Here is a 25314-nt window from a genome sequence, read left to right as displayed (position 1 = left end):
CAGTGAGATAAAACATAAAATACTCGTGCTAGAAAGTTGCAGCATGACACTACTTTACTTTATTTCTTAGAATAACACACAAGAACCCAAAAACAGAGAAAATGCACTCTGCTCCCTGAAACAGGGAGGTACAACTCATCCCCCTTACACTTAGGGTTGTCAAACCCCCCAGGTTGTCAGGGAGTCTCCTGGAATTGGCCTCAATTTCACGGTGACTATTAAAGGCAATCCAGGAGATTTAAATAGGCCCAAGTCTGGTTGGTGGCTCCCTACCTGCCCTGGCTCTGCGCGGCTCTGGGAAGTGACCAGCACGGCTCCTAGGCACAGGGGCAGGGCAAGGGTGTTTGGGTTTGTGCGATTAGTTAGTTGGCAACCCGGCTTGCAGTAGGCTGTCTGTCTGCAAACTGCTGAGGACACAAATTGCATACTTCCCTCCAGAACTCCCTACCCTGCAAGCAGGACCAGACAACCCATTAGGGCAGGCGTCTCAAACTCAATTTACCTTAGGGCCAGTGCCTGTCCTCAAATCCTACCAGCAGCGCCAATGTCACTCATGCCACCTAGAACCCACCCCTGAAAATTCCACCCCCCAAAAATTCCACTCCCACCTGCCTAAGGCTCTGGCACAGAGTTTGGGTGGAGGAGGAGGTCTGGGGTAGGGGAATGGGTTGCAGGCTATGGGAAGGAGTTTGGGTGCAGAAGGGGTAAGAGGTTGGGCTCTGGGAGGGAGTTTGGATGGGGGAGGGAGTCTGGGGTGAAGGCTCTGGGATGGAATTTGGGGGCTGGGGGGATGTGGAGAGGAATGCAGGCTCTGGGCGGGAGTTTGAGCAGGAGGGGGTGTGGGGTTGGGGTTCAGGCTCAGGGAGGGAGTTTGGGGGCAGGAGGGGGGTATGTGGGGAGAGGGTGCAGGCTCTGGGAGGGAGTTTGGGGGTGGGAGGGGGTATGTGGGGAAGGGATGGGGGTGCAGACTCTGGGAGGGGGTTGAGGGTGTGGTGTGTCCTGGGGCTCCAAGATGGGGCGGGCTGGGGGGGCATCTATGTACTTCTGCCCCCAGGCACCATCCCCGCACGTCCCGTTGGCCGCAGGAGCACTCAGGGTGGAGGCAGCATGCAGGTGTACAGCCCTGCTCCGCCCCGCCGGCAGCCAGTGGAGCGAGCAGGCAGACGCTGCTCAGCTCCGCTGCGCTGCTGGGCCCCTGAGGGGGGAGCGCCCGGGGGCGCCAGGTGGGGCCAAGGGAGAGACCCGACCCCAAAACTGCTGGAGTCCCACAGGCCACATTGGAGAGGCTCGTGGGCTGCAGATGGCCTGCCGGTCGGCAGTTTGAGACCCCTGCCTTATGGTTTAAAGTGCCAGCTCATAATTTTAATGCAGTTTTCAATATACCATAATCATGACAACTGTCAGCATCAGGAGCTGCCGAATCATTCAACAAGTGCTGTGTTCTTTGGATACAAGTGCTTCTCACTGTACTCCTGGAGGAATACTGTGCCTGCGCAGAATTTATGTCCCCGCATATTTCTTTGCGTCCCTACAGAAAAATAACTTTCTGCTGGGGAAGCGAAGGGAAGCCACAAGAGTGGTCATGTGACCCACCCCAGGAGTATGTTTCGTGTGCTCAGGGCAACCAGCAGAGAGGTAGATCACTGTGGGGCAGGAGGTGGGACTGGGGAAGACACAGCTGGTGACTCCTACCATGGGATGGGCTCAGCTGCTAGTCCCAACTGCCCTGGGGAGGACAGGACTTCCCCTTCCCCTACCTGGCATCAGGGGCTGGGTCAGACCCAACCCCAGATTTCTCCCCCAGCTGCAGGAAGTTCTGCAAACAACCCTCCAACTTCCTGCACCCATCGCTCCTCAGCTTCAGAGGGAGGGATCCTTGTACAGGGAGCTGCTCCCGCATCCGCCCAACCCACAGGCATTCAGACCCCCTCATATGGAGACCCTTCACCGAGCCTCAAGAATTTTGCAAAATTTTTAATTTTGGGACGCAGAATTTGTAATTTTTTGGTGCAGAATACCCTCAGGAATATCAGTGACACCCACTGCAGAGTGCAAGTGACTAGTAATGAGTGTTCAAAGTCCAATTCACTTTGTGCCCCTTGAAAATCGTGTTTTTTTTCTGCAGAGGCGAGTAGAATTAGTGGAGTTCCTCTGTACTGGAGTGAGTCAGAAGAGATGCAGAGGGAATTCCGATACATGTAACCACCAAAGCTGTACCAATTCTTCACCAAATTCATTTATTTTAATGTTGTATTCACATTCTTGAGATTTTTCTGTTTGTGTCATTTAGATTATAAATGCTTTGTGTTGGTGTGGCACAAGGGCCTCTAATCCTCATTGGGACCTTTGAATACTGCCATAATATAAATATTTACTGCTAATAATTCATGGTCCAGGAGTGTCTGATAATGAAAAATGTAAGTTAATGCCCAGCTAAAACTTGCCTGCTGTCATCTAAAATAGCACGGTACCAAAATGGCAATTGGTTAGGAAAAGCTTGTGCATCCTGGCCTTCATTAGTCAAGTTTAGAGACCTGAAAAACTATTTCGGTCCTTACATGTACTGATCAGGCTCTTCAAATTAGCAAAATCATTATAGACTGCTTCGTACAGCATAAGATCTCCCAGGCAAGGGCCGTGTGTGTGTTCTGTAAAACACCCAGTACTATCAGGTTAAAACTTATTTTAGGAAAAACAACAAGAAACTTTAACTGTGTTTCTGATTCACCTGAGATAAATTAAATTCTCTAATTTTTAGTAAATTTACACCTGGCAGCTTGGATGATGAAAATGGGCACAACCATTTTACATCCGGGTTCTCATGTGCTAGCATGGCACTTCAGTATGCTAGGCTCTGATTTTGCAAAGGACTCGACAGGTGCAGCAGTGGCAGTGTCCCGACATCTGGTCCTTTACAGGATTGGGAGCTCTGGTTGCAAACTTTAGAGGGATATTTAAAAATATCTTTTCCTCCTTAAATTGTGAAAAATATTTCTGCTGTTCAGTTGTGGAAATAAACTGCATTTTGATGACAGTTTCCTTTAATCTGGCATCTATGTACTTGTTCAGAGCCTCAAAGCTTAGATTGGATGATCTCCTTGTCCACTATAGAGAGCTTACAAGGAAGAGACATTTTGTCAGCTCTTTAGTAAATAGCATTCCTAGTTACTACATAGTTCTCCAGAGGAAATAACAATAAAATGCCTTTCTGCTTTACAAAGGAACATCTTGTCTAACTCTTTGTCTTTTTGTCCTCCAGACTTCATTTTATGGCCGATTCAGGCACTTCTTGGACATTGTTGACCCCCGCACTCTCTTTGTTACTGAGGTAATGTATTTACATTGTTTCATCTCTGAGATACTGCTTATTTGACAGATTTGGTTTAAAAGAGAGAAGGAGAGAGAAATGCTTAAGTGCAAGAGAGTTCACTGATCTAACATTAGCATTGTTTTGAGGGTCCAATTCTGTCAAGTGCAAAGCATGCTCAGTTCCTTTTGACTTCAATGAGAGTGGAAGGCGCTTTCTACCATTCAGGATGAGGCTGTAATTGCACAAAAACCATGAAATTCAGAGCCAGTTTCCCCTGTGCTTTCAATTAAAGTAGAAGAGCTCCCAATAAACATCCCCAAGACCTCCCAGAGATTCTTTAGCAAAAAGGGAAGTCCAGACTTGACATTCCTTATATTTCTAAGTGGAACAACTCCCCCAGACAAACTAACAAAATACCTTTTCAAGCCTTTACGCATCAGACATACCTTGAGTAAGCACAGGGCAGCAAGCACATCTTCTGAGTAAGAAGTTGGCATTTTTACATAGTGACTTTCTTGGTTATAAAAACACTCTAATTTTACCTGATTTATGTGCATTACATTTTTCATTGAGATTGACATTAACATTTTTTTGCATTTAATATTTCATAGAATTATTGACCTTAAAGGTTATTTTCCCCAAAAGAGAAATTTCAGTTGGTGAATCGTAAACAATGCTACATGCTCCTGTCTAGGGGATGACACGATAGAAAATTCACACTTTTTTTGTGTGTGGCAAATGCAGCCATGGATGTAAATTGAATTTCAGCACATTATACAGAGCACTGGCAGCTGAACTGCTGTTCTCATGCCATAAAATCGAAGTTTATAGCTTCACTTATAAAAACACACGTTTGGATGAAATATGAAATCCAGTTTTCAAAAGGCAACGTCCTTGATGTGGAACACAGTCTGAAGAAATAACCTACTAGCAAGAGAGAGGTTTACAGTCTCAAGGTGCGGTGGTGAGACCCCATCTGGAATATTGTGTGCAGTTCTGGTGTCCCATGTTCAAGAAGGATGAATTCAAACTGGAACAGGTCCAGAGACGGGCTACTAGGATGATCCGAGGAATGGAAAACCTGCCTTATGAAAGGAGACTCAAAGAGCTTGGCTTGTTTAGCCTGGCCAAAAGAAGGCTGCGGGGGGATATGCTTGCTCTATATAAATATATCAGGGGGGTTAACGTTAGGGAGGGAGAGGAATTATTTAAGTTTAGTACTAATGTAGGCACGAGGACGAATGGGTACAAACTGGATATTAGGAAGTTTAGACTTGAAATTAGATGAAGATTTCTAACCACTAGGGGAGTGAAGTTCTGGAACAGCCTTCTGAGGGAAGTAGTGGGGGCAAAAGACTTATCTGGCTTTAAGACAAAGCTTGATAAGAATATGGAGGGGATGTTATGATAGGATAGTTTAATTTGGGCAATCGATCTTGGATTATCACCAGATAAGTCTGCTCAATGGTCTGCAGGGAGATGTTGGATGGGATGGGAACTGAGTTACTGCAGAGAATTCCTTCTTGGGTGCTGGCTGGTGAGTCTTGCCCACATGCTCAGGGTTTAACTGATCGCCATATTTGGGGTCGGGAAGGAATTTTCTTCCAGGGCGGATTGGCAGGGGCCCTGGAGGTTTTTCGCCTTCCCCTGCAGCGTGGGGCATGGGTCGCTTGCTGGTGGATTCTCTGCAGCTTGAGGTCTTCAAACCAATTTTGAGGATTTCAATAACTCAGTCCTGGGTTAGGGGTTGTTATAAAAGTGGAGGGGTAGGGTTCTGTGGCCTGCCTTGTGCAGGAGGTCAGACTAAATGATCATATTGGTCCCTTCTGACCTACAAATCTATGAGTCTATAAGGGGCCATCAAACTGGCAAGATAAAGCAGGTTGAAAGAGATGCTGTTGCTTGTGAATTCAATGGTTTTTACTAACACTTAAATTGGTATATAAAGAGAACACGAGCACGTATGTGGAAATAGAAAAATTACTACAAATTAAGGCTTGATGCTGTTATTATTTAACATTAAATTCATGGTTGATAAATGTGAAGTAATGCAAACTGGGGAGAAACACATTTCCACTGTGCATTACTGTGTATTCTCTGCAACGCTCAAACTGGGAGTGACTTGCTTGAACTAAACGAAGTGACACAAACATGAATCCATTTTTGATGAGATCAGAACTGGGCCCAAGAGGTGCAGCAAAAAAGTTTTATTTTTTCAACTGTACAGAGAATTTCATAGTTTAATTTCCTTTACGTTATCAACCTTATGCAGAAGTTCTTAGTAGGAACTTTTTTCTTTGTTAATGGGAGTGTGAGAAAACAAATATGCTCAGTAGAAACCTACCCTGTCCTATCCATCATTAAGGTTTCCTCCTACCTCCTCAGAATTAGAGATAGGCTTGAACTCTGAAGCAGCAAAGCTCTTTTAAAGCATTAACTATTATAACTCTGGGTAGTCTTCTTAGCTGTAGAAATATCCAATCCCCCTTTGACTCAGACTAAATTCTTGGCCTCACTGACATCCTGTGGCAGTGAGTTCCACTGTGTAGATATGCTCTGTCTGAAAAAAATGTTTGTTGCCTAGCATTTTTTGAATGCCCCTTTGATCTGGTGTCACGAGACTGTGGAAGCTACCTTCTTAAGACCCTTCATTATTTTGTATATTTTATTGAGTCTTCAGTTATTCTTCTCTTTTCTAATATAATCCATCCCAATCTACTTCTAAAATCTTCATTTGAGAGTTTTTCCATGCCTCTAATAATTCTCATTACCTATTTCTGAAACCCCTCTAAATCTGCAATGTCCTTTTTTGAGATACGGTGACCAATACTGCACACAGTGTGAAAGTACGTCACGGATTTATATAATGGCATTAGAATAGTCTCTGTATTATTCTCCATCCCATTCCTTATCCATCCTAACATCTTTCTGGCTTTTTTGACTGCAGCTGTGCATTGAGCAGAGGTCATCACTGACCTGTACGTAATGACTCTTAGGTCCTTTTCCAACACGGACACTATTAATTTAGAATCCTGGAAGGTGTATGAGGAGCTCAGATTTTTCCTTCCAATGTGATTACTTTTCATGTGTCAAGATTGAATTTCATCTGCCATCTTGTTGCCCAGTCACCTGGCTTAGTGAAGGCCCTTTGAAGTTTCTTAGGGCATGTTTACGGGTACCATGCTGCAGCGGCTCAGTTTGTCTGGTGAAGATGCTCTGTGCCGACAAGAGAGAGCTCTCCTGTTGACTTAGTGCTGGCACATGAGCGTATATATCGGTGTAATTTATGTTGCTCAGGGGGGTGAGCGATGTAAGTTATGCCAACATAGGCTGTAGTGTAGACATAGCCTTAGTCTTCTCTATACTTGACTAACATAGTAGTTGTGTCAGCTACAAATTTTTTTCCCTTGCTACTTTCCCCTTTTTTTTCAAATTGTTTATAAATATATTGAACATTGGTCTTAATATGGAACCATTAACCTTCCACCTCCTCCCGCCTCACCCCTTCCGGGGGGCTGTTAACCTTTTTTCATGATTAAAATTAACCATTCATTTCTTCTCTTTGTTTTCTGCGGTCTAGCCAGCTTTGCTCTGTGATAAACTTGACCCATCCCACCTCACCCCACCCCACGATTACTTACCTTCTTTAGTAGACTTTTTTGAGGGACCTTGTCAAAGGCCTTTAGGAACTTTTAAAGTAAATTATGTCAACTGGTTCTCCTTAATCCACCACATTCCTGACACCTTCAAAGAATTCCAATAAGTTAATGAGACATTATTTCCCTCTGCAGAAACCATGCTAGTTAAACCCTATCATATCATGATGATCTCTCAGGGATAGTTTAGCAGATTCCCAAAAAGTGAAATTGCTCTAATCGTCTCTCTCGTTTTGTGGATGGAATTACTGGAGTATACTGAAGCTCCCATGAACCCTCTGCAGCACATCATGGAGCAACATTAACTCTTTTCTCTTGGTTACTCTCTTTCTCAGTAAAACAGATATTAATATCTAGGATCACGTAAAGAACCCCGAAGCATGTACAATCTGCTTTGTTTGTCTACGCAGTTGTTGCACTATTGGTGTCTGACTCACTGCTCTGAAATATTTAGAGTGTAAATATAAAAAGCCATTCTGTTCTGTTTTATACTTTAAATGGGGAATGAAATCTAGAAATGGCTGGAAAAGTAAAAGATAGAACACAGCCATATGTAGAAAGCCCTTTCCTGCTGACAGATGGCTACATCTTTCGGGCCTGGAGTTCTTCGCAAGGAACAAAAGGATTGTTGTTTGTCTTGGAGGAGCCCAGTATCAGAGGAAAGAAATGGATTAATGAGCTTTCTAATGAGAACTGCGAAGATTATTATTAATTCCACAGCAGTTTCAGATGGATATTTTCCATTTCCTTTTCTAAACTGTATTGTATTGCTAGACAGTTGCAGCATTCCCTCCCAGAGGTGGCTGTATTTTGATGTTCAGCAAAGTGATTCATCTACATGGGAAAGCCAGAAGGAATTGCATCATGAATGAGGTTGACCCATAGTTTTGTATAGTCCATTGGTAAAGTTTATGAAAAGTTTGGGGCTTTGTTAGAATGAAAGCTGCTATGAAGATGATTATTGCAGCGTTGACATTTATGCATTACAAACTTATGAGATTAAATCTGATTCTGATGTAGGTTCTTAATATTTATTGAGTGCCTTGTATTTTTGAGGGCCTCAAATATTAACTCATCCTCACCGTGAGGTAGGTAATCGGTATTACATTATGATATAATTACATTTAAAATGAGTAAACTCTGATGGAAAGCAAGTGGCAGAGCTGGGATTAGAACTCAGGTTTTCCACACTCTGCATGTCTCTGTTCAAGTCCACTAGGCCATGCTGCCTTGTGCTGATCTACCCAAAATCTGCTAATTTTAAATACTTTGAATGCATCTGTCACACTGAAACCTAGGCTTTAGCCCTTAGTTAACATTGCACATAAGCCTTAAAAACAAAGGAATTCTTATGTGCTAATCCATGTGACTTCTGACTTTCTGACAAAATAATTTTCCCGGCAACAAATTTCAAACTTTCCTAATAAGCAGAAAACATTGCACTGCTGAGGTCAGGTCCAGCTATTCTTGTAGTTGAGACTATGTGAAACCTCTTGGTGGGCGACATGCCTATTTTCTGAAAAGTGTGAGATTAAAATGATTGGAATAATACTTTAAATTGCTATGTAATTAAGCCCCATCAGAGGAAGCAATGGGGATCGGCAGATATTTTTATAAGCCTAATTTATTCCATGTGACATTAACCTAGACAGACTGTTAACACACTGCAGGAGAGGCCCTTCATTTAAGAAAGCTTATAATAAAGCAAAAGTTAAATAAGAATTAAGAGTCAAGTTGCATTCAGAAAGGCCATGTTTTATCTGTCTTCCCTTATGCTCTGTCTGAATAAAGAAGCTCTGTCTCTCCCTACATCAGTATTAAGGGCTCAACCCTGCATGATTCTGAGAATCCTCACCCCCATACTTAGGTCCAAAGTGGGATCATGATCACATATATGAACAATACCTTCTTACTCAGCAGATTTGCTGTCTGTGTTTATTCACTGTCATGTCTGCTGGTTTTATGCTGGCAAAAAGTTTCTTGTTCCTGTTATCTCTCACTGGAGATGGAATACAGTAGAGTAGGCTGGATTCTTGTCTGCCCTGCGTAGCATGAGCAGAATCGCCAGCTATAATAATTTCTGATTTTTATCAGTGATTGCATAAGTGGCAGAAAGAGGATCTGGAAATCCAGCTCTGCTAGGTTGAGTTTGTGGTGCTGTCAGGTAGAAGAACCACCTTTTTGTACTCTTAGCAGATCAGATCTGAACCCTGCCGTGCAGTATGTCAGCACAGGACGCATGCTCCACTTCAGATCAGGGATTGTGCTGTTGAAGTGGGATGTAAGTGGTGCCTGCTGCTTGTGCTGGTTCTCTGCACAGAGCTGAAATTCACCGACTCTTTATTAGAAATGCTGCAGCGGCACAGTTCCAGTTGTGCCACTGTAGCGCTTCAGTGTAGACGCTTACTACTGCGATGGGAGGGGTTCTCCTGTTGCTGTAGTTATGATTTGCCTTTCTGAGAGGCAGTAGCTAGGTCAATGGAAGAATTCTTCAGTCAACCTAACACTGGCTACGACTGTCTTAACTATGTCACTCAGGGCTAGAGTTTGCCCACCCCGTGGGCTTTAGTTTGCTTACACCTGATTTATATATTGACTGTAGTTGCCATTTAAATATGCCTGCATGGTTTTCTGGAGGGGAACGCATACTGAGCATGATGCTGGGCAGCACCTTACTACAGTGTCCTCTTTCTATATCATTGGATGGATAAATAAGGGAATCTTGAGTAGGAGCAGAGAGGTTATTTTACCTCTGTATTTGGCACTGGTGCCATTGCTGCTGAAAGACTGTGTCCAGTTCTGGTACCCACAATTTAAGAAGAATGTTGATAAATTGGAGAGGGTTTAGAGAAGAGTCACGAGAATGATTAAAAGATTAGAAACACGCCGGATAGTGATAGAGTTAAGGAGCTCAATTGATTTAGTTTAACAAAGAGTAGGTTAAGGGACGACTTGATCACAGTCTATAAGTACCTACATGGGGAACAAATATTTAATAATGGGCTTTTCAGTCTAGCAGAGAAAGATAAAACATGCTCCAGTAGCTGGAAGTTGAAGCTCAACAAATTTGGATTGGAAATGAAGCATGCATTTTTAACAGGGAGGGTAATTAGCCATTGGAACAATTTACTGAGGATTGAGGTGGATTCTCCATCACTGACAATTTTTAAATCAAGATTGGATGTTTCTCACTCTAAAAGATATGCTCTAGGAATTATTTTGGAGAAGTTCTGTGGCCTGTGTTGTACAGGAGGTCAGACTAGATGATCAGGATGGTCCTTTCTGTCCTTGGAATCTATGACCCATAAAACTGGGCCCCTGACCACCTTCAAAAATCCCAGGATAAATTCTGCTGTCAGTTACACCAATGTAAATCTGGAGTTGCTCCACTGACCCATAAGTGCCTTCCAAAGGCATTTTTAAAAGAGCGACTTCAAAAGAAGACATTCTTAGTCATGATCCATTACTCTTCACTAGGGCAGGAGAACCCTCTGCATCCTATAGGGCCAAATCCTATTGCAAAACTCCAGTGGGCTTCAGTGGATCAGGAGGTCGCCACACCACAAGTGTCTTTATGTAATAATATTCAGCATGATGCAAAAACTGAGCAGCTGCTCAGAGGTGTTTGCCTCATAAAAAGCTAACAAAAAGGCTGTTGTGCCTCTGACGACTGAATTCACTGCAAATGTTTTTTTCAGGATTTTAATCCTTCGCTGGTCCATTTACTTGCCACTAAGTTAACATGAGCAAATGATTCATGAACATGCTTTCTGTAAAGTCAGCATGAAGTTCAGTGAAGCAAACTTCTTTTTGTGAGGTCAAAACCGTTGCTTGATCAGGAAGAACATGACCTATGAGGGAAGATTGAAAAAATTCGGTTTGTTCAGTCTGGAAAAGAGAGAACTGAGAGGGCACACAACAGTTTTCAAGTACATAAAAGATTACAAGGAGGGGTGAGAAAAATTGTTCTCCTTAACTTCTGAGGATAGGACAAGAAGTAATGGGTTTAAATTGTAGCAAAGGTGGCTTAGGTTGGACATTAGGAAAATCTTAAGCACTGGAATAAATTGCTCAAGGATGTTGTAGAATGTGTGACAAAGTTCCTCCTCTACCTTGATGGGTCCTGCGCTTATTGGCAAATTTGCTCACCTCAGTGATCTTCCCCACAGTCTGGATAAACTCCTCCTGTGTCTGATCAGGAGTTGGGAGGTTTGGGGGGAACCCAGGCCCGTCCTCTACTCTGGGTTCCAGCCCAGGGCACTGTGGATTGCAGTGGTCTATAGTGCCTCCTGTAACAGCTGCATGACAGCTACAACTCCCTGGGCTACTTCCCCATGGCCTTCTCCAAACACCTTCTTTATCCTCACCACAGGACCTTCCTCCTGGTGTCTGATAACGCTTGTACTCCTTAGTCCTCCCACAGCGCAGCCTTTCACTCTCAGCTCCTTATGCTTCTTGCTCTCAGCTCCCCCCTCCCTGACTGGACTGAGCTCCTTTTTAAACCCAGGTGCCCTGATTAGCCTGCCTTGATTGGCTGCAGATGTTCTAAATAGCCTGTCTGTCTTAATTGGTTCTAGGAGGTTCCTGAGTACTCCAGTGCAGCCCCTGCTCTGGTCACTCAGGGAACAGAAAACTACTCATCCAGTGACTAGCATATTTGCCCTCTACCAGACTCCTGTACCACACTGGCCTGGGTCTGTCATAAATGTCCATCATTGGAGATTTTTAAGAGCAGGTTAGACAAACACCTGTCAGGGATGGTCTAGATCAGTGATCCCCAACATTTTTGGCTGGCAGGCGCCAGCCAAAGGACCACTGCGGCGGTGGAGCACCCGCCGAAATGCCACCGAATTTTGGCGGCATTTTGGCGGCGACGCCTCTCGATGATGTCGCTTGCTGTTGACAAGCGACATCATTGAGAGGCGTCCCCGCCAAAATTCGGGAGCATCACCTCTCGATGACATCACTTGTCGACGGCAAGTGGCATCAGTGAGAGGCATCACCGCCGAAATTCGGGGGCGACGCCTCTCGATGATGTCACTTGTCAGCGACAAGCATCGTCATCGAGAGGCGTCCCTGCCAGAATGCCACTGCAGCATTTCGGTGGGTGCTCTCCTGGGGGCCAGGACGCGGGGCGCCCGCAGGCACCGCTTTGGGGACGCTGGTCTAGATAATACTTAGTCCTGCCATGAGTGAATGGAACTGGACTAGATGATGACTCGAAGTCCCTTCCAGTCCTATGATTCTATGACTCTTGAGTCTAATTAGCTCTGTCATTAAATGCTGGAAAGACATAAGTCAAAAAGCATCTAGAGCCCTTTAAGCAGAGTCCACACCCTTCCAATCCTATGATTCAGTGAAAAGGTACCAGTCTGATAATCCTGCAGTCTTCTGAGTATCCTCAGAATAGATATCACACAGACAGTGTCAATGCACTTGGTCCCTGGCATAGCCTACTGCCACTGTTTCTCAACCTGGATCTGGTGGTACTACCTCTAGTTCAGATTCCATGACCCGTTGAGCCCTCGACCTTTCTGCTGAGACAGACATCAAGAAAGTCCATTTGTAAGGTGGATATTTGCCAGCTAGGAATTGGGTGAAGACTGCCAACAGCCTTCAGTCACTATTGGACTGTAGTGAATCTGAACCAGGCACCTGAAGGCTCCATATCCTATGATCAATCCCCTGAGCTGTTCAATCCCCAATGAATCATTCTAGTGGAGCAGTAGCCCCACTATAATTACGGAAGAGACTAGCTTAATGTTTAATACCTGTTTTTTCTAAGTTATGTAAAGTTCACATGTTTGATTGGATTGTCATGAAAATTGCAGTGCCTTCTGGACATCCATGGTAGACTTACTGGTCCAAATTTGAGGTCACTTGAACACGGAGCTCTCTAGATATGGCCCCTTCCCCTCCAAATAATATAAGAACCATATCGTTTTGATATTACAACTTTTTTTTTTGCACACAACTGAGGATCAATTTAGGGAATAATCCTCCCGAAACTGATATAACCTATTCAAGATTGATCTCAGCACCTACTGCCCCTCTGAGAAATCAATATGTTAAAAGTTATTCAGGTTAAAAGTTATCTCTACAATGTGGCTCAATCCAAGTTGACGAGCCACAGAAAGTAAACTTGCGTATTTGCAGCAGGTCTGGGGCTCTGTTACAAGCCAGTGTTTTCCGGCAGACACATAATTGGATAGCTGTGGCTATTGAACCTGAGCAGCAGCCATATGCTGAGAGTTAAGAGTCCTGATTTCCACAGCTTTCTGAGAATTTGTGTGGTGCACATTGAGTGCTCTCTGCCTCCATTCCGTGGGGGCTTCTTCTGAAAGTTTTGCTCTGAGAGCACAGGTTCTGGTTTAAGAGGTGATATTTCAAAGTTACCTAAAATCCAGATGGAGACTCAGATTTTACTTTACAGATGTAGAAGAACGGTACTGTCAAGGAAAATAGCTTAAATTAAACAGAAGGAAAAAGAAAGACTCCAGTAAGCAGCAGCAGTCATAGCAAACTTCAAATGATATTTCCTCCCACAAACTACTATAGAAAAATAAAGCAGTACACAATAAACATTCAGAGTGATCCTCTGAACCAACAGACAGAATTTTTGCAGGCCTTTTTTACCATTCAGAAAATGGAAATCCTAGTGCAACCTGAACTGTGGTGGCATCATCCCACCATAATAATGCTTTGCCATCGTAGGCTCAGAGGAACGATTAGTAGTGCAAATTGTCATTGGACTGATGTGTACCGCGATTCTGTATTTCCTGGGTTTTGGAGGTTTAAAGAACAGGTGCTCTCAGCATTCTGGAATTACGTGAGGCATTGCTGGTTAATCTTAACTCTGTATTGAAAAGTTTGGGGGCAGTTAATATTTTATTAAAACAAACTGAACAGTCTAAACCAAGTGCCTTTCATATTCTTAGTCTGATCACTATGTTTTACATTTTTGTTTGTTAGAGGACACTCATAATTTCTTTTTAAGCATTTTTGTAATCTTCCACAACCCTCAGCTGTTTTGTTTGGAAGCTTTTTCCTTTCATAAAGCCTTATTTATTTTTTGCTTGCCGAGCCAAAAGGAGACATTTAAGGAGACTGCAAGTTTAAAAGCAAAAATTGGGCTCTTTTGTTTCTGTTTGTTGCTGTACTACACAAGATGAGATCCAGCCAGGGTTGTTATAGTAACTACTAAGATTCCCTCAAGAGAAAAGGAAAAAAATAGAACACAGATCCATTCATTTATTTACTTTAGACTTTCATTCAAAGTTACATGCTGTTCTGTGTAGTTAATTTGCAAGGCACCCAGTATAGGTAATTTCAGTGGAAAACCCTGCCCCTCAAACCCCATACTAATAATGAGCATGAATCGTTCTCCAGTATTTTGAGCTGGCAATACTGGTTTATTGTGGAACTTTGTAGGGAAAATTGGTTATTTTCCCTGAATCCTTTACTTATTATTCATTCAGTTGTCATTGACTTTTCACCTCTGGATCCTGCATTGCCATATCAGATTCTCCTATTCTTTAGTTTCATTTTAATATTCCCTTCCTTTAAGAGTATCAGAATTGTGTTGTCTGGGGTGGGGATGAATTGGGAAAAAAATCAATTTTTATCATGGCAAAAAATGCAAAAGTCATAATTTTATCTTAGTTGCTGTCTCCTCCCTTCGTTCCCAAAAGGGGCTGCATATATTTTCATGTACATGAGGTACCTTTTTATCTTAAAAAAAAAAATTAAAAAATTAAACTCGTTCAGGTAGGATAAACCCTTACTATGCACATGATATTGATAAAATTCTTATATTTGGTGGTGTTTTGATAGAGTTTGTTATAATTCCTAAATTATAGGGTTTTATAACTTTCCTGTCATTTCTAACCACTTTATATAAAAGGAGGAACGTTCTACAGAAGCACTATCTACTGGAAGGATTAGGAAGATGGCACTTCCTCATTTTTTCCCTTTAGGAAGATTATTCTGAGAACCATAAGGGCTAAAAAACTAACTTTTCTTCTTCGAGTGATTGCTCATATCCATTCCAGTTAGGTGTACGCGCCGCGCGTGCACATTCGTCGGAAAACTTTTACCCTAGCAACTCAGTGGGCCGGCAGGTCGCCCCCTAGAGTGGCGCCACCATGGCGCTTGATATATACTCCTGCCGGCCCACCCGCTCCTCAGTTCCTTCTTACCGCCCGTGTCGGTCGTTGGAACAGTGGAGCGCGGCTTAGCTGACCTCCACTTCCCTAGCTACTCGTTTTCTCGTATATAGTTATGCAGTTATAACCCTTTTATATGTATATTTGTATAGTTATACGTGTTTTCTTTGCTAACATGGTTAGTTTAGTTAGCGGGGTTCAGGAAGTAGCCCTTCCACGAGCCCAGTGCCGGAGCCATGCATGGCTCACCGGGTTTTAAAATGGGCCCGGCCTGCCAGAAGCCGCGGCCGAAGGGAGATCTACATGACTCCTGTTTGAAGTGCCTCAGGGAATCACACTTGACAGATAAGTGCCCCATTTGCAAGGCTTTTAAGCCGAGAACAAAAAGGTGCGGGACTTTCACTTACCCCTCCACCTTGGGCGCCGAGCGATGTTCAAGCGGCTGGCAGAAGCGCCTCCTCGGCACCGGACCCCGCCGCTACTACCGAGGCCTTTCGGCACCGGTCGTCGCCGGCACCGATGTCGACTCGGCACCGCTCCCTTCTTCCGAGGTCGAGAAAGCCTACGATTCCTGCTGGTGCCTGGCGGCTCCCCGGCACGCGCCGTGGTTGAGCCCCCTGCTCCCGCTGCTTCCGTGCCACCTGCATCGCAGCCAGAGAGCTCGCCTAAGTTGCATTACCCGGCACCGACACCTGCAGAGGCACTGATGACATCGGCACCGTCGATTCCAGTCCCCCAGGGCCACTGAATCCGGTGCCTGGCAGCTCCCCGGCTCGCGCCGTGGTAGAGCTTACTGCTCCTGCTGCTTCTGTGCCACCTGCACCGCAGCTAGAGAGCTCGTCTAAGATGGTTCGCCCGGCACCGACGACGTCGGCACCGTCGATCCCGGTCCCACGAGGGCCGTAGAATCCGGTGCCTGACGGCTCCCCGGCACGCGCCGTGGTTGAGCTACTGCTCCTGCTGCTTCCGTGCCAGCGGCACCGCAGCCAGAGAGCTCGTCTAAGTCGGATCGCCCGGCGCCGACACCTGCTACGGCACCGATGACGTCGACACCGTCGATCCCGGTCCCACAAGGGCCGTAGAATCCGGTGCCTGACGGCTCCCCGGCACGCGCCGTGGTTGAGCTACTGCTCCTGCTGCTTCCGTGCCAGCGGCACCGCAGCCAGAGGGCTCGTCTAAGTCGGATCGCCCGGCACCGACACCTGCTGCGGCACCGATGACGTCGGCACCGTCGATCCCGGTCCCACAAGGGCCGTAGAATCCGGTGCCTGACGGCTCCCCGGCACGCGCCGTGGTTGAGCTACTGCTCCTGCTGCTTCCGTGCCAACGGCACCGCAGCCAGAGGGCTAGTCTAAGTCGGATTGCCCGGCACCGACGCCTCTGAGGCACCGACAACGTCGGCACCGTCGATTCCAGTCCCACAAGGGCTATCGAATCTGGTGCCCGACGGCTCCCCGGCACGCGCCGTGGTTGAGCGTATTGCTCCCGCTGCTTCCGTGCTGACGGCACCGCAGCCAGACAGCTTATCTAACTCGGATCATCCGGCACCAACACCTACCGAAGCTCTGATGACCTCGGTACTGTTGATCCCGGTCCCACGAGGGCCGTCGAATCCGGTGCCTGACAGCTCCCCAGTATGCACTGTGGTTGAGCCTGCTGTTCCCTTCACGCCGGAGACGTTACCAACGGCGAGGGCTCTCAGTGCCATGTCAGAGTCAATGCTGCCTGACCCCGGCACCGCCGGTGCGGGTAATACAGTCTCTTCAGGTGACTGTCCTCTATCAGCACAGCAGAGCGGCACCGTTCATGATCACGGTCCCGCAGACACTCCAATTCCTGTCGGCACGATGGACACCACTGGCAGTCCCGGTGCTGTTTTCCTCGGTACTGGTCGCACTCGCTGCACCGGTCGGTATCCCATTCGCCGACCCGCTATCGGCACCGTTCCGACTCCTGGCACCGTGGCAGGTACCTTGGCTCCTGTAGCCTTTCCCCGAGCCTCGAGATCTCGGTCGACCTCCCGACACCGTTCTGGTTGCGGGTCTGGATCTCGTTCCAGGTACCGATACGCCTCCCGGTGCCGGTCCCCGGTGCCGAGTTGGGCAAGGTCCGAATGAGTCAGAGACTCTGCCTGTGCCTTCTTTTAGTACCTCCATGGCCGTCCGGACACGCATCCGTGTCATCCCATATGCGCAGATTTTATGCTCAGGACCACGATCCTGATATGATGGCCAGCGGGCGCCAGCCCCGAAGCAGAAAGAGGCTTGGCGAATGAACCTGCTTGGCCGCCAGGTGTACTCTGCAGGGGCCCTGCAGCTCTGGGTAGCAAAGCAACAAGCCTGACTTAGCTGCGATAATTATAGCACCTGGGTGAAGGAGTTTCTCCCTCAAAACTCCCACCAGGAGTCCGCTGCCGTCTTGGAGGACGGGGGAAAGAAGGTTCCCAGAGCGTCCCTCCAGGCCTCGTTGGACGCAGCAGACTCTGCGGCCAGCACTCTGGCCTTGGGTGTCGCCATGAGGTGCATTTCATGGCTTCAGGTTTTAAACCTCCGGCCGGAGCTGCAGTATGCCATTCAGGATTTACCCTTTGTTGGTAAAGGCATCTTCGCGGCAGAGACAGCCCCAGACTGCGAAGTCTGGTGGATAATAGGGTCCTAATGCGTCTCAGCATGTATACGCCAGCGACCAAACGCAGGCCTTTCTGGCCCCAGCCGCCATACTCTGTGCCTAGCCAGAGGCAGAACTCTGGAAAACGGCGAGGCCAAGGTGGTCGCAGACGAACGTCAGGACCCCTAAAGAGCCAAAGTCAAGGTCCCTCGCAATTACCACTGGGACCAAAGACGGACCTTCCAAGGTTCGCCTGAGGGCGGTGTACCACTCGCAGGACGGGATCCCGATCCCGCTTTTTCCTGGCATGGCCCCAGTTACTTTCAGATCGCTGGGTCCTGCGCACGATGGAGCATAGGTACCACCTTTAATTTGCTCCAGCCCTGTCCCCCTTCAGCGGACGAAAGGGGTAAGGGGTTTTACCCCCGTTATGCCCTAGTCCCCCACTCGAACACAGGTCTCAGACCTTCCTGGTCCTGCACGGACTCAACCGGTTTAGGATAAGGTTGAAGTTCTGCATGGTATCCCTGGGAACCATTATTCCACCCTTGCCTCCTGGGGGCTACTATGCCGCCCTGGATATGAAGGACGCGTACTTTCGCAATGCCATCTTCCCTCCGCACGGGAGATGCCTCCGCTTTATAGCCAACGGTCAATACTCCCGGTTACGGCCATAGTCGCCGCTTACCGTCGCTGATGTCGGATATGCGTTTTTTCCGTATCTGGGCGATTCGCTTATCCGAGGAGACTCTGAGACACAAACCACTCAGCGCGTGGGCATCGTCACGGTCTTATTCACAGGTCAAGGCCTGCTGTTTACTATGGAGCAATCCACTCTGGTTCCCACGCAGAGGTTGGGCTTCCTAGGGGCTATCCTGGTCTCCTACCTAGCCGGAGCCTGCTTATCACAACTGCGGTTTTAGGCAATGGCAACAATCATCTGAGGTCTGAAGGCTTTCCCAACGACCTCAGTTCGTTCTTGTCTCAGTCTCCTGGGTCTATGGTTGCCCGCAAGTTTGTAACCAAACACGCCAAGCTCCGCCTCCGTCCTCTCCAAGTCCGGCCCACCTCGGCGTACCGCTTGGACAGGGAGCCAATGATCATGGTAGTCACCGTTCCCTCGAACGCCTTAGGCTCCCTAGAGTGGTGGCTAACTCCCTCCTTGGTGTGGACAGGGATGCGGTTTCATCCGCCCCAGCCCTCACTGCCCCTGACGGCGGACGCATCATCTCTCTGCTCGAGTGCTCATGGTCACTCCGAGCTTAAGGCCTTTGGTCTTCTACGGAGCTGGCATTCCTCATCAATGCCCCAAATATGAGAGTAGTCCGCCTGGCATGCCAGGGGTTCCAGCGGCAGCTGCGAGGCCGTTGTATCTCGGTGTTTACAGCCAACACAACGGCCTGGTGCTTCATAAGTATTCAGGGGGGACATAGTCCTCCCCCCTTTTTTGTCAGGAGGCCATCCATTTCCGGGTCTTTTGCATGGCCCACTCGATGGAGCTGGCGACGTCCTTTCTCCCAGGCGTTCGGAACGTCTTAATTCTTTGACTCAGCAGGTCTTTCCTGTCTTACGAGTGATCACTCTGCCCCGTGTGAGGCGTCCCGCTTTCCGGAAGTGGAGATGTTGCCTCACACAGACCTGTTCGCTCACTGCGAGAGCAGGAAATGCCAGGTGTTCTGCTCCTTCCAAGGTCTCTCCGCGGAATCGATCTTGGACGCATTCCTGAGGCCGTGGAAAGGCCAACTGCATTATGCCTTCCCACTGTTCCCACTGGTTCATTAGGTCCTGCTCAAACTCCGCAGGGGCAGAGCACGCATCATCATGATCACTCCAGAGTGGTCCAGGCAGCACTGGCATACCACGTTGCTCGGCCTGTCAGCCCAGACCTCATCACTCAGGGCAACGACAGGCTTCGTCGCTCGGACCTGCAGCCTCTTCGCCTCACGGTGGCTCCTGCGTACCTGAGTCGGGGTGACAGGCAGCCTTCCACCTGGTCAACGTACCGGGCCAGGTGGAAGCGTTTCCTTTACAGCTGCAGTACGCTCGATCTTGCTCCTGCTGAGGTCTCGATCCCCTCTATTTGGCCTGCCTCTGGCCTTCAGCGGCAGGACCTGGCGGTATCATCGCTGAGGATACTCTCAGCAGCCATCTCTACCTTCCAGCAGGCTAAGATGGACGTTCAGTGTTCTCACGCTCTATGGGTTCGAGGTCCCTCAAGGGCTTGGAGCGCTTGCACCCTCGGGTGCGCCGCCCAGCCCCGACCTGGGACCTCAGCCTAGTCTTGGCCAGACGGGTCTCTGAGATCAGAGCTCTTACGGGGGTTCCACCGTACACTAGGTTTCACAAAGACAAGGTGCAGTTATGACCACACCCGGCTTTCCTCCCTAAGGTGTTTTGGCCTTTCATGTTACCCACAGCTCAACGCAATGGGCACAACCGTTGCACTCCTTGGACATCTGTGGAGTGCTCGCATTATATTGTGCTGACAGAATCATTTCCTAAGGTGCCCCAGCTCTGCCCCGGTAGCGGGCCAAAGGGAGGGCTTGCTTGTTTTCCTCTCAGAGGATCTCATCTGGGGTGATGGCGGACATCCCCACTTGTTATGATTTGGCTCATATTTCCCCAAGCCACATCACCGTGCATTCTACCAGGGCTCAGGCTTCATCTGCCGCCTTGCTGGCTCGTGTTTCTACCCACGAGATCTGTCGCGAAGCTCCATTGGTCCTCGGTCCATACCTTTGCTTCGCAGTATGCCCTGGTTCAGCAGTCAAGAGAGGCTGTAGCCTCTGGCTCAGCAGTTTTATTCTGCCACATTTCACTCCGACCCCACCGCCTTTGTAAGGCTTGGGATTCACCTAACTGGAATGGATATGAGCAATCACTCGAAGAAGAAAAGACGGTTACTCACCTTTGTAACTGTTGTTCTTTGAGATGTGTTGCTCATATCCATTCCACACCCGCCCTCCTTCCCCACTGTCGGAGTAGCCGGCAAGAAGGAACTGAGGAGCGGGTGGGCCGGCAGGAGTATATATCAAGCGCCATGGTGGCGCCACTCTAGGGGGCGACCTGCCGGCCCACTGAGTTGCTAGGGTAAAAGTTTTCCGACGAATGTGCACGCGCGGCGCGTACACCTAACTGGAATGGATATGAGCAACACATCTCGAAGAACAACAGTTACAAAGGTGAGTAACCGTCTTTTTCTTGTTGTTTTTTTAAGTGAAATACAAATAATTCCATACAGTCCTTTTTTTGTTTGTAAAAATTGTGGATCTGTGACTGGCATTGACCACAGGACATATGACTAGCCATACTCGTAAGCATTTAAAGTGCCCGTCATTGTCATATCTAGACACGATTATGTATATTTTGTAAAGTAAATCAGTTTCTGCTAGGAAAGGACCCAAACTCTCCTCCCCTCATTCATATATTAAAGCTGCTTGACTGTGAAAAGATTAAATCTCTGGATGATTAATTCCAGGAGGATCATATCATTATTTTTAAACACCTTGTGGTGTGTTCCAGTTGGTGTGTCTGCTGTTTTCCAGAGCCTGGATGCTGACCTAATCCCTCCTCTTTGGAGCAGGATGTGAGTGTTTCTCTCCAGTACTTCTGCCTGTACCCGGGATGTCCCAACACATCCCAGCCCCATCCAATGAATGGAGTGAACACACTGCTAGTGTAGGGTGACTTCATAATGCTGGAGTCTATCTTCATTAAGTCAGGAAACCAAACCAAGATCAAATATAAATCCAGAGTGATTCTAGAACAGGGGTCGGCAACCTTTCAGAAGTGGGGTTCCGAGTCCTCATTTCTTCACTCTAATTTAAGTTTTTGCATGCTGGTAATACATTTTAACGTTTTTAGAAGGTCTCTTTCTATACGTCTATAATATATAACTAAACTATTGTTGTATGTAAAGTAAATAAGGTTTTTAAAATGTTTAAGAAGCTTCATTTAAAATTAAATTAAAATGCAGAGCCCCCCGGACCAGTGGCCAGGACCCGGACAGTGTAAGTGCCACTGAAAATCAGCTCAAGTTCCACCTTTGGCACCTATGCCATAGGTTGCCTACCCCTGTTCTAGAACCTCTCAGAGAAAGTAGGCAGGGGGACAAGGAGGTTTCAGATGAGGCTAGTGCTTTCTGAAAAGAGATTTGAGTGTACCAGGTAATGTGTCTGATATAACTTGCCTTAAATGAATAGATATGGATGATAAAACATTTGAGTGACCGTAGAGGACACGAAGGCTGCTCTGTATTAGCTTACAAATGCTCTGAATGCTCTATGATTATGTCCCACTGCTGTAAGGGCTGTGATCTGACTCCTGGAGCTGAGTCAAAAGGGACTGTTCCATAAAACAAAGACTAGAAATAATATATCTCTAGGGCAAATACTTCAAGGGCCATTGCAAGAACAATGGCTGGGCTAATAATTAGGAAGGGACTTCCTGCTGTGGCTCCAGCAAATTTGAAAGGCTTATTCTGCCAGGGCTGGGGGCTTAAGATCAAAAGGGTACTAAATAGAGTCCCTCTCTTGAGAGAAAGCAGAGTCAGTTGACGGGGCTATTCAGGGAACAGGCTGAGACAGACAGAGTCTCTGTGGCAGGAGTCTGAAGAAGTTGGGGTACCTGGCTAACACTGTGGGGGGAGGGGACAGGAATGATAAGTGCTATGTAGATATGCCTGTGTTTAGGCTATTTTATTGTTTTCAAATCCTTGCTGTCTTGTGCTATTTGGTGTTCCGACTATTAAGAATAAACAATACTTTGTTTTGACAAGGCTGTGTGATCACTGTGGATATACCACTGTCACAATTCCCGAGGGGCAAAACTGCAGGTGCCTATCTGAAGACAGACCTGCTGAGGTAATCCTGGTGAGCACAGGAGTCTGCAACCGAGCCTCTGGTCTAAGAGTTGGAGAATGGGTGATTCCACCCCACGAGAAGCAGCTTGTTACCGGTGGAGATGCTCTCAGGCAAATCCAGAGCAGGGACAGCAGTGCAGGTAGCCCGGTAACCGTGACTGACCTCCACTGCTGAGCTTGAAGAGAAGAAGCTTGCTCTAGGGTTCATATTTCCTTAAAGCTGTTTTAATGTTTCCTGAATTCTTTCTTTCTTCATGTCTCCTGAAATTAAACCTCATTAGGTGTCTTTGCAAAGACCACTCACTTTTACACTTGTGTTGAATCACTGCTGATAAATGTAAGTCAATGCGAAATATAATACCAAGGCCAAAAATATGTGGATATATATGGAATTAGGTTAGTGTATGCAAAAATGGGCATTAATCCATCCACAACACATTTGCTCTGTAGAATGCTGGGATTGCCACTTTTTCATTAATGCATTTATGTACTGAACACTTGAAAGGCACTAGTCATTCATTTATTGCCAATTTCGGGTTGGCCTAAGTGCCAGCATTTCCAAGAAAACCACAAAGTATTCTTTGATGTTTGCAACAAAAAGGCACTAATAATCTGCCAGCAATTAGCCCAGCCTGTAGAAGAACAAGTTTTGCTGTAATGATACTTGCCTAATTTTTGGAAGGACAAGCTTATTAATGTTTGTGAGGATCTGCGATACAATGATAAGGGCCATAAATACCTAGGTAGATTATAATCAGATTTCATCATGTTCAAAAAAAAATCTTTGTTTGTGAAGCATCCCTATCTAGAAATAATAGTTGTAACAGCTAGTGCAGGGATGTTCAACTAAACAAGCCTGACAGTAACATTTAAAAACATTAAGATTCCTGCAGGGAATCCATCATTCAGGCAAATAATATGAATTGTCTTTGTTTTTAAACAAATGAGAAATATTTCCCTAGTCCGTTGACATTTTCTGCAGCCTCACTGCAGGTTTGGCAGGGCACTAGAAAAGCGGTGGCCCCCACTGAAGCCAGCCTTTACAGCCTGACTTGTTGTTCTGCATTTTGGATTAATTGAGTGGAGATTACTTTCCCCTTTTTATTACCAGACATCAAAAGAATTGGCCTGCAAGTTTCAGTCCAGTGCTTAATTGCAAGTTCATCCTTCCCCTTTAAATATGGGTATATATTCTGGAACCAATGGGACTTTTTGATTCAGCAATACATGAATATCAATACTTGTGATAATTAGAATACATGCAGTATTTAAAAACTGCCTTTTAGTGCAACACGAGGAAGTTGCTTATTTCTGTATGTGTTTGTGTATATAATGGGTGGGATTTTCAAAAGGCCTCAGCTCTCGCCCAATTCTGATCTCATTAACTTCAGCAATCAAGCTCCCATTAACTTCAGTGGGAGCAGAATGATGCCAACACTGATTCTGAAAACCTGGCCCAAATATGTATATAGACAATATCGTGATCATTATTAAAATACCAACATTTTGCCAACAGCTGTCACATGTTGGTACCCAAGATAGCACAGTTAAATCAGTTCTGAAGTATATGAAAATATTATTGTATCTCAGATATATGGGGCCTGATTCTGATCTCCTTTATGTTGGTGTCAAGCAGGATAACTGCATTGATTTCAATGAAGGTACACCCATTTGAGAGCAGAAACAGCATTGACTTCAGTGGAGTTATCCTGCTCCACACTGATGTAGCTGAGATTAGAATCAGACATGCTGTTGGTAGATGTTGAATTTTTAAGGGTGACCACTCTGTGTGTGTGTGTGTGTGTGTGTGTTTTCTTTTAATAATACAGATTAATTATATGGGCTAGTGCCTCTTACTGCAGTTCTTGAGAGCCTGAATTTAGTTTACCGTATTTTTCAGTCCTTTAGTCCTTATGTAGACAAAACTCCTTTTCACTTCACTGAGTGTTTTGATGGTGTCTGCAATTCAGAGTTTGGTGCAAGGTATGAATTGATTCCCCATAAATGCACTGTCCGTGGCACCTAAGTAGGTCATTTTGTCTTCAAAAAAGTGTTTCCCTAGCAGTGTTATAAATCCAGCCTCCTTCATGAGATGGTAAATGAGATTTATCACGCTAATTAAGAAGACTTCAGCTGAACAGACTTTCTGATACCGTTTGTGCTAGCATTCCTTGTTCTTTTGTGTATCCCACAAAATTATTAGATACTTGCACAAACAAAGAGGAAGACGCAGTCCCTGTCTCAAGAAGCTGATAATATAAATCAAATACAGATATATGTGCTAAATGTGTATGTGTGTATATAAAAAATACACCTATCCTGAGGCTTGCATAAAGAAGTGTGCTTTAAGATTTGCACGTGGTCCTGTAACCTAGATTCAGAGCCTTAGGTCTAATTTGGTCAGTGTAGAACAAATATTACTGATCATGCTTTATTGTTTTATGTATTTACAGAGTCGTCTTAAAGAAGCCGTGCAGTTGCTGGAGGATTATAAACATGGGACTTTACCCCCTGGAGTCACTAACAAAGAGGTAATACATCTGAGCAGTTATTTACTGTGTTCCTACTTATGCATGGACAACTACTTTACTGAAGAAAAACAAATGTCATGTAGGTCAGTGGTCCCCAACGTGGCGACATTTATGTGTGCCCACCTAGTGCCCAGCAGAGGACCTGCCGGGAACAGAGAACTCAGGCTGTGGGCACAGTGTTCTC

General features: G+C 46.3%; 1 protein-coding gene across 7 annotated transcripts in view; it reads left to right on the top strand.

Moving 5' to 3' along the window:
- SFXN5 (sideroflexin 5) overlaps nt 1–25314 on the top strand; it is a 182651-nt gene that overhangs the window by 13440 nt on the left and 143897 nt on the right. For 3 of the 7 annotated variants that reach the window (XM_030563315.1, XM_030563310.1, XM_030563314.1), the window contains exon 1: nt 25051–25130. Coding sequence is in view for 4 of the 7 variants with exons in the window: in XM_030563307.1 (XP_030419167.1) it covers nt 22657–22739; nt 25053–25130 (161 nt within the window). In the remaining 3 variants the exon portion in view is untranslated. Of the gene's footprint in view, nt 1–3259; nt 3329–22515; nt 22740–25050; nt 25131–25314 lie in introns of those variants that run through there. The other 4 variants (XM_030563309.1, XM_030563308.1, XM_030563307.1 and 1 more) reach the window with 3 other exon arrangements.

The sequence above is a fragment of the Gopherus evgoodei genome, chromosome 5 (genome assembly GCF_007399415.2).
Source record: "Gopherus evgoodei ecotype Sinaloan lineage chromosome 5, rGopEvg1_v1.p, whole genome shotgun sequence".
Classification (NCBI taxonomy): Eukaryota; Metazoa; Chordata; order Testudines; family Testudinidae; genus Gopherus; species Gopherus evgoodei.
This window is presented reverse-complemented; position numbering and strand designations above follow the sequence as displayed.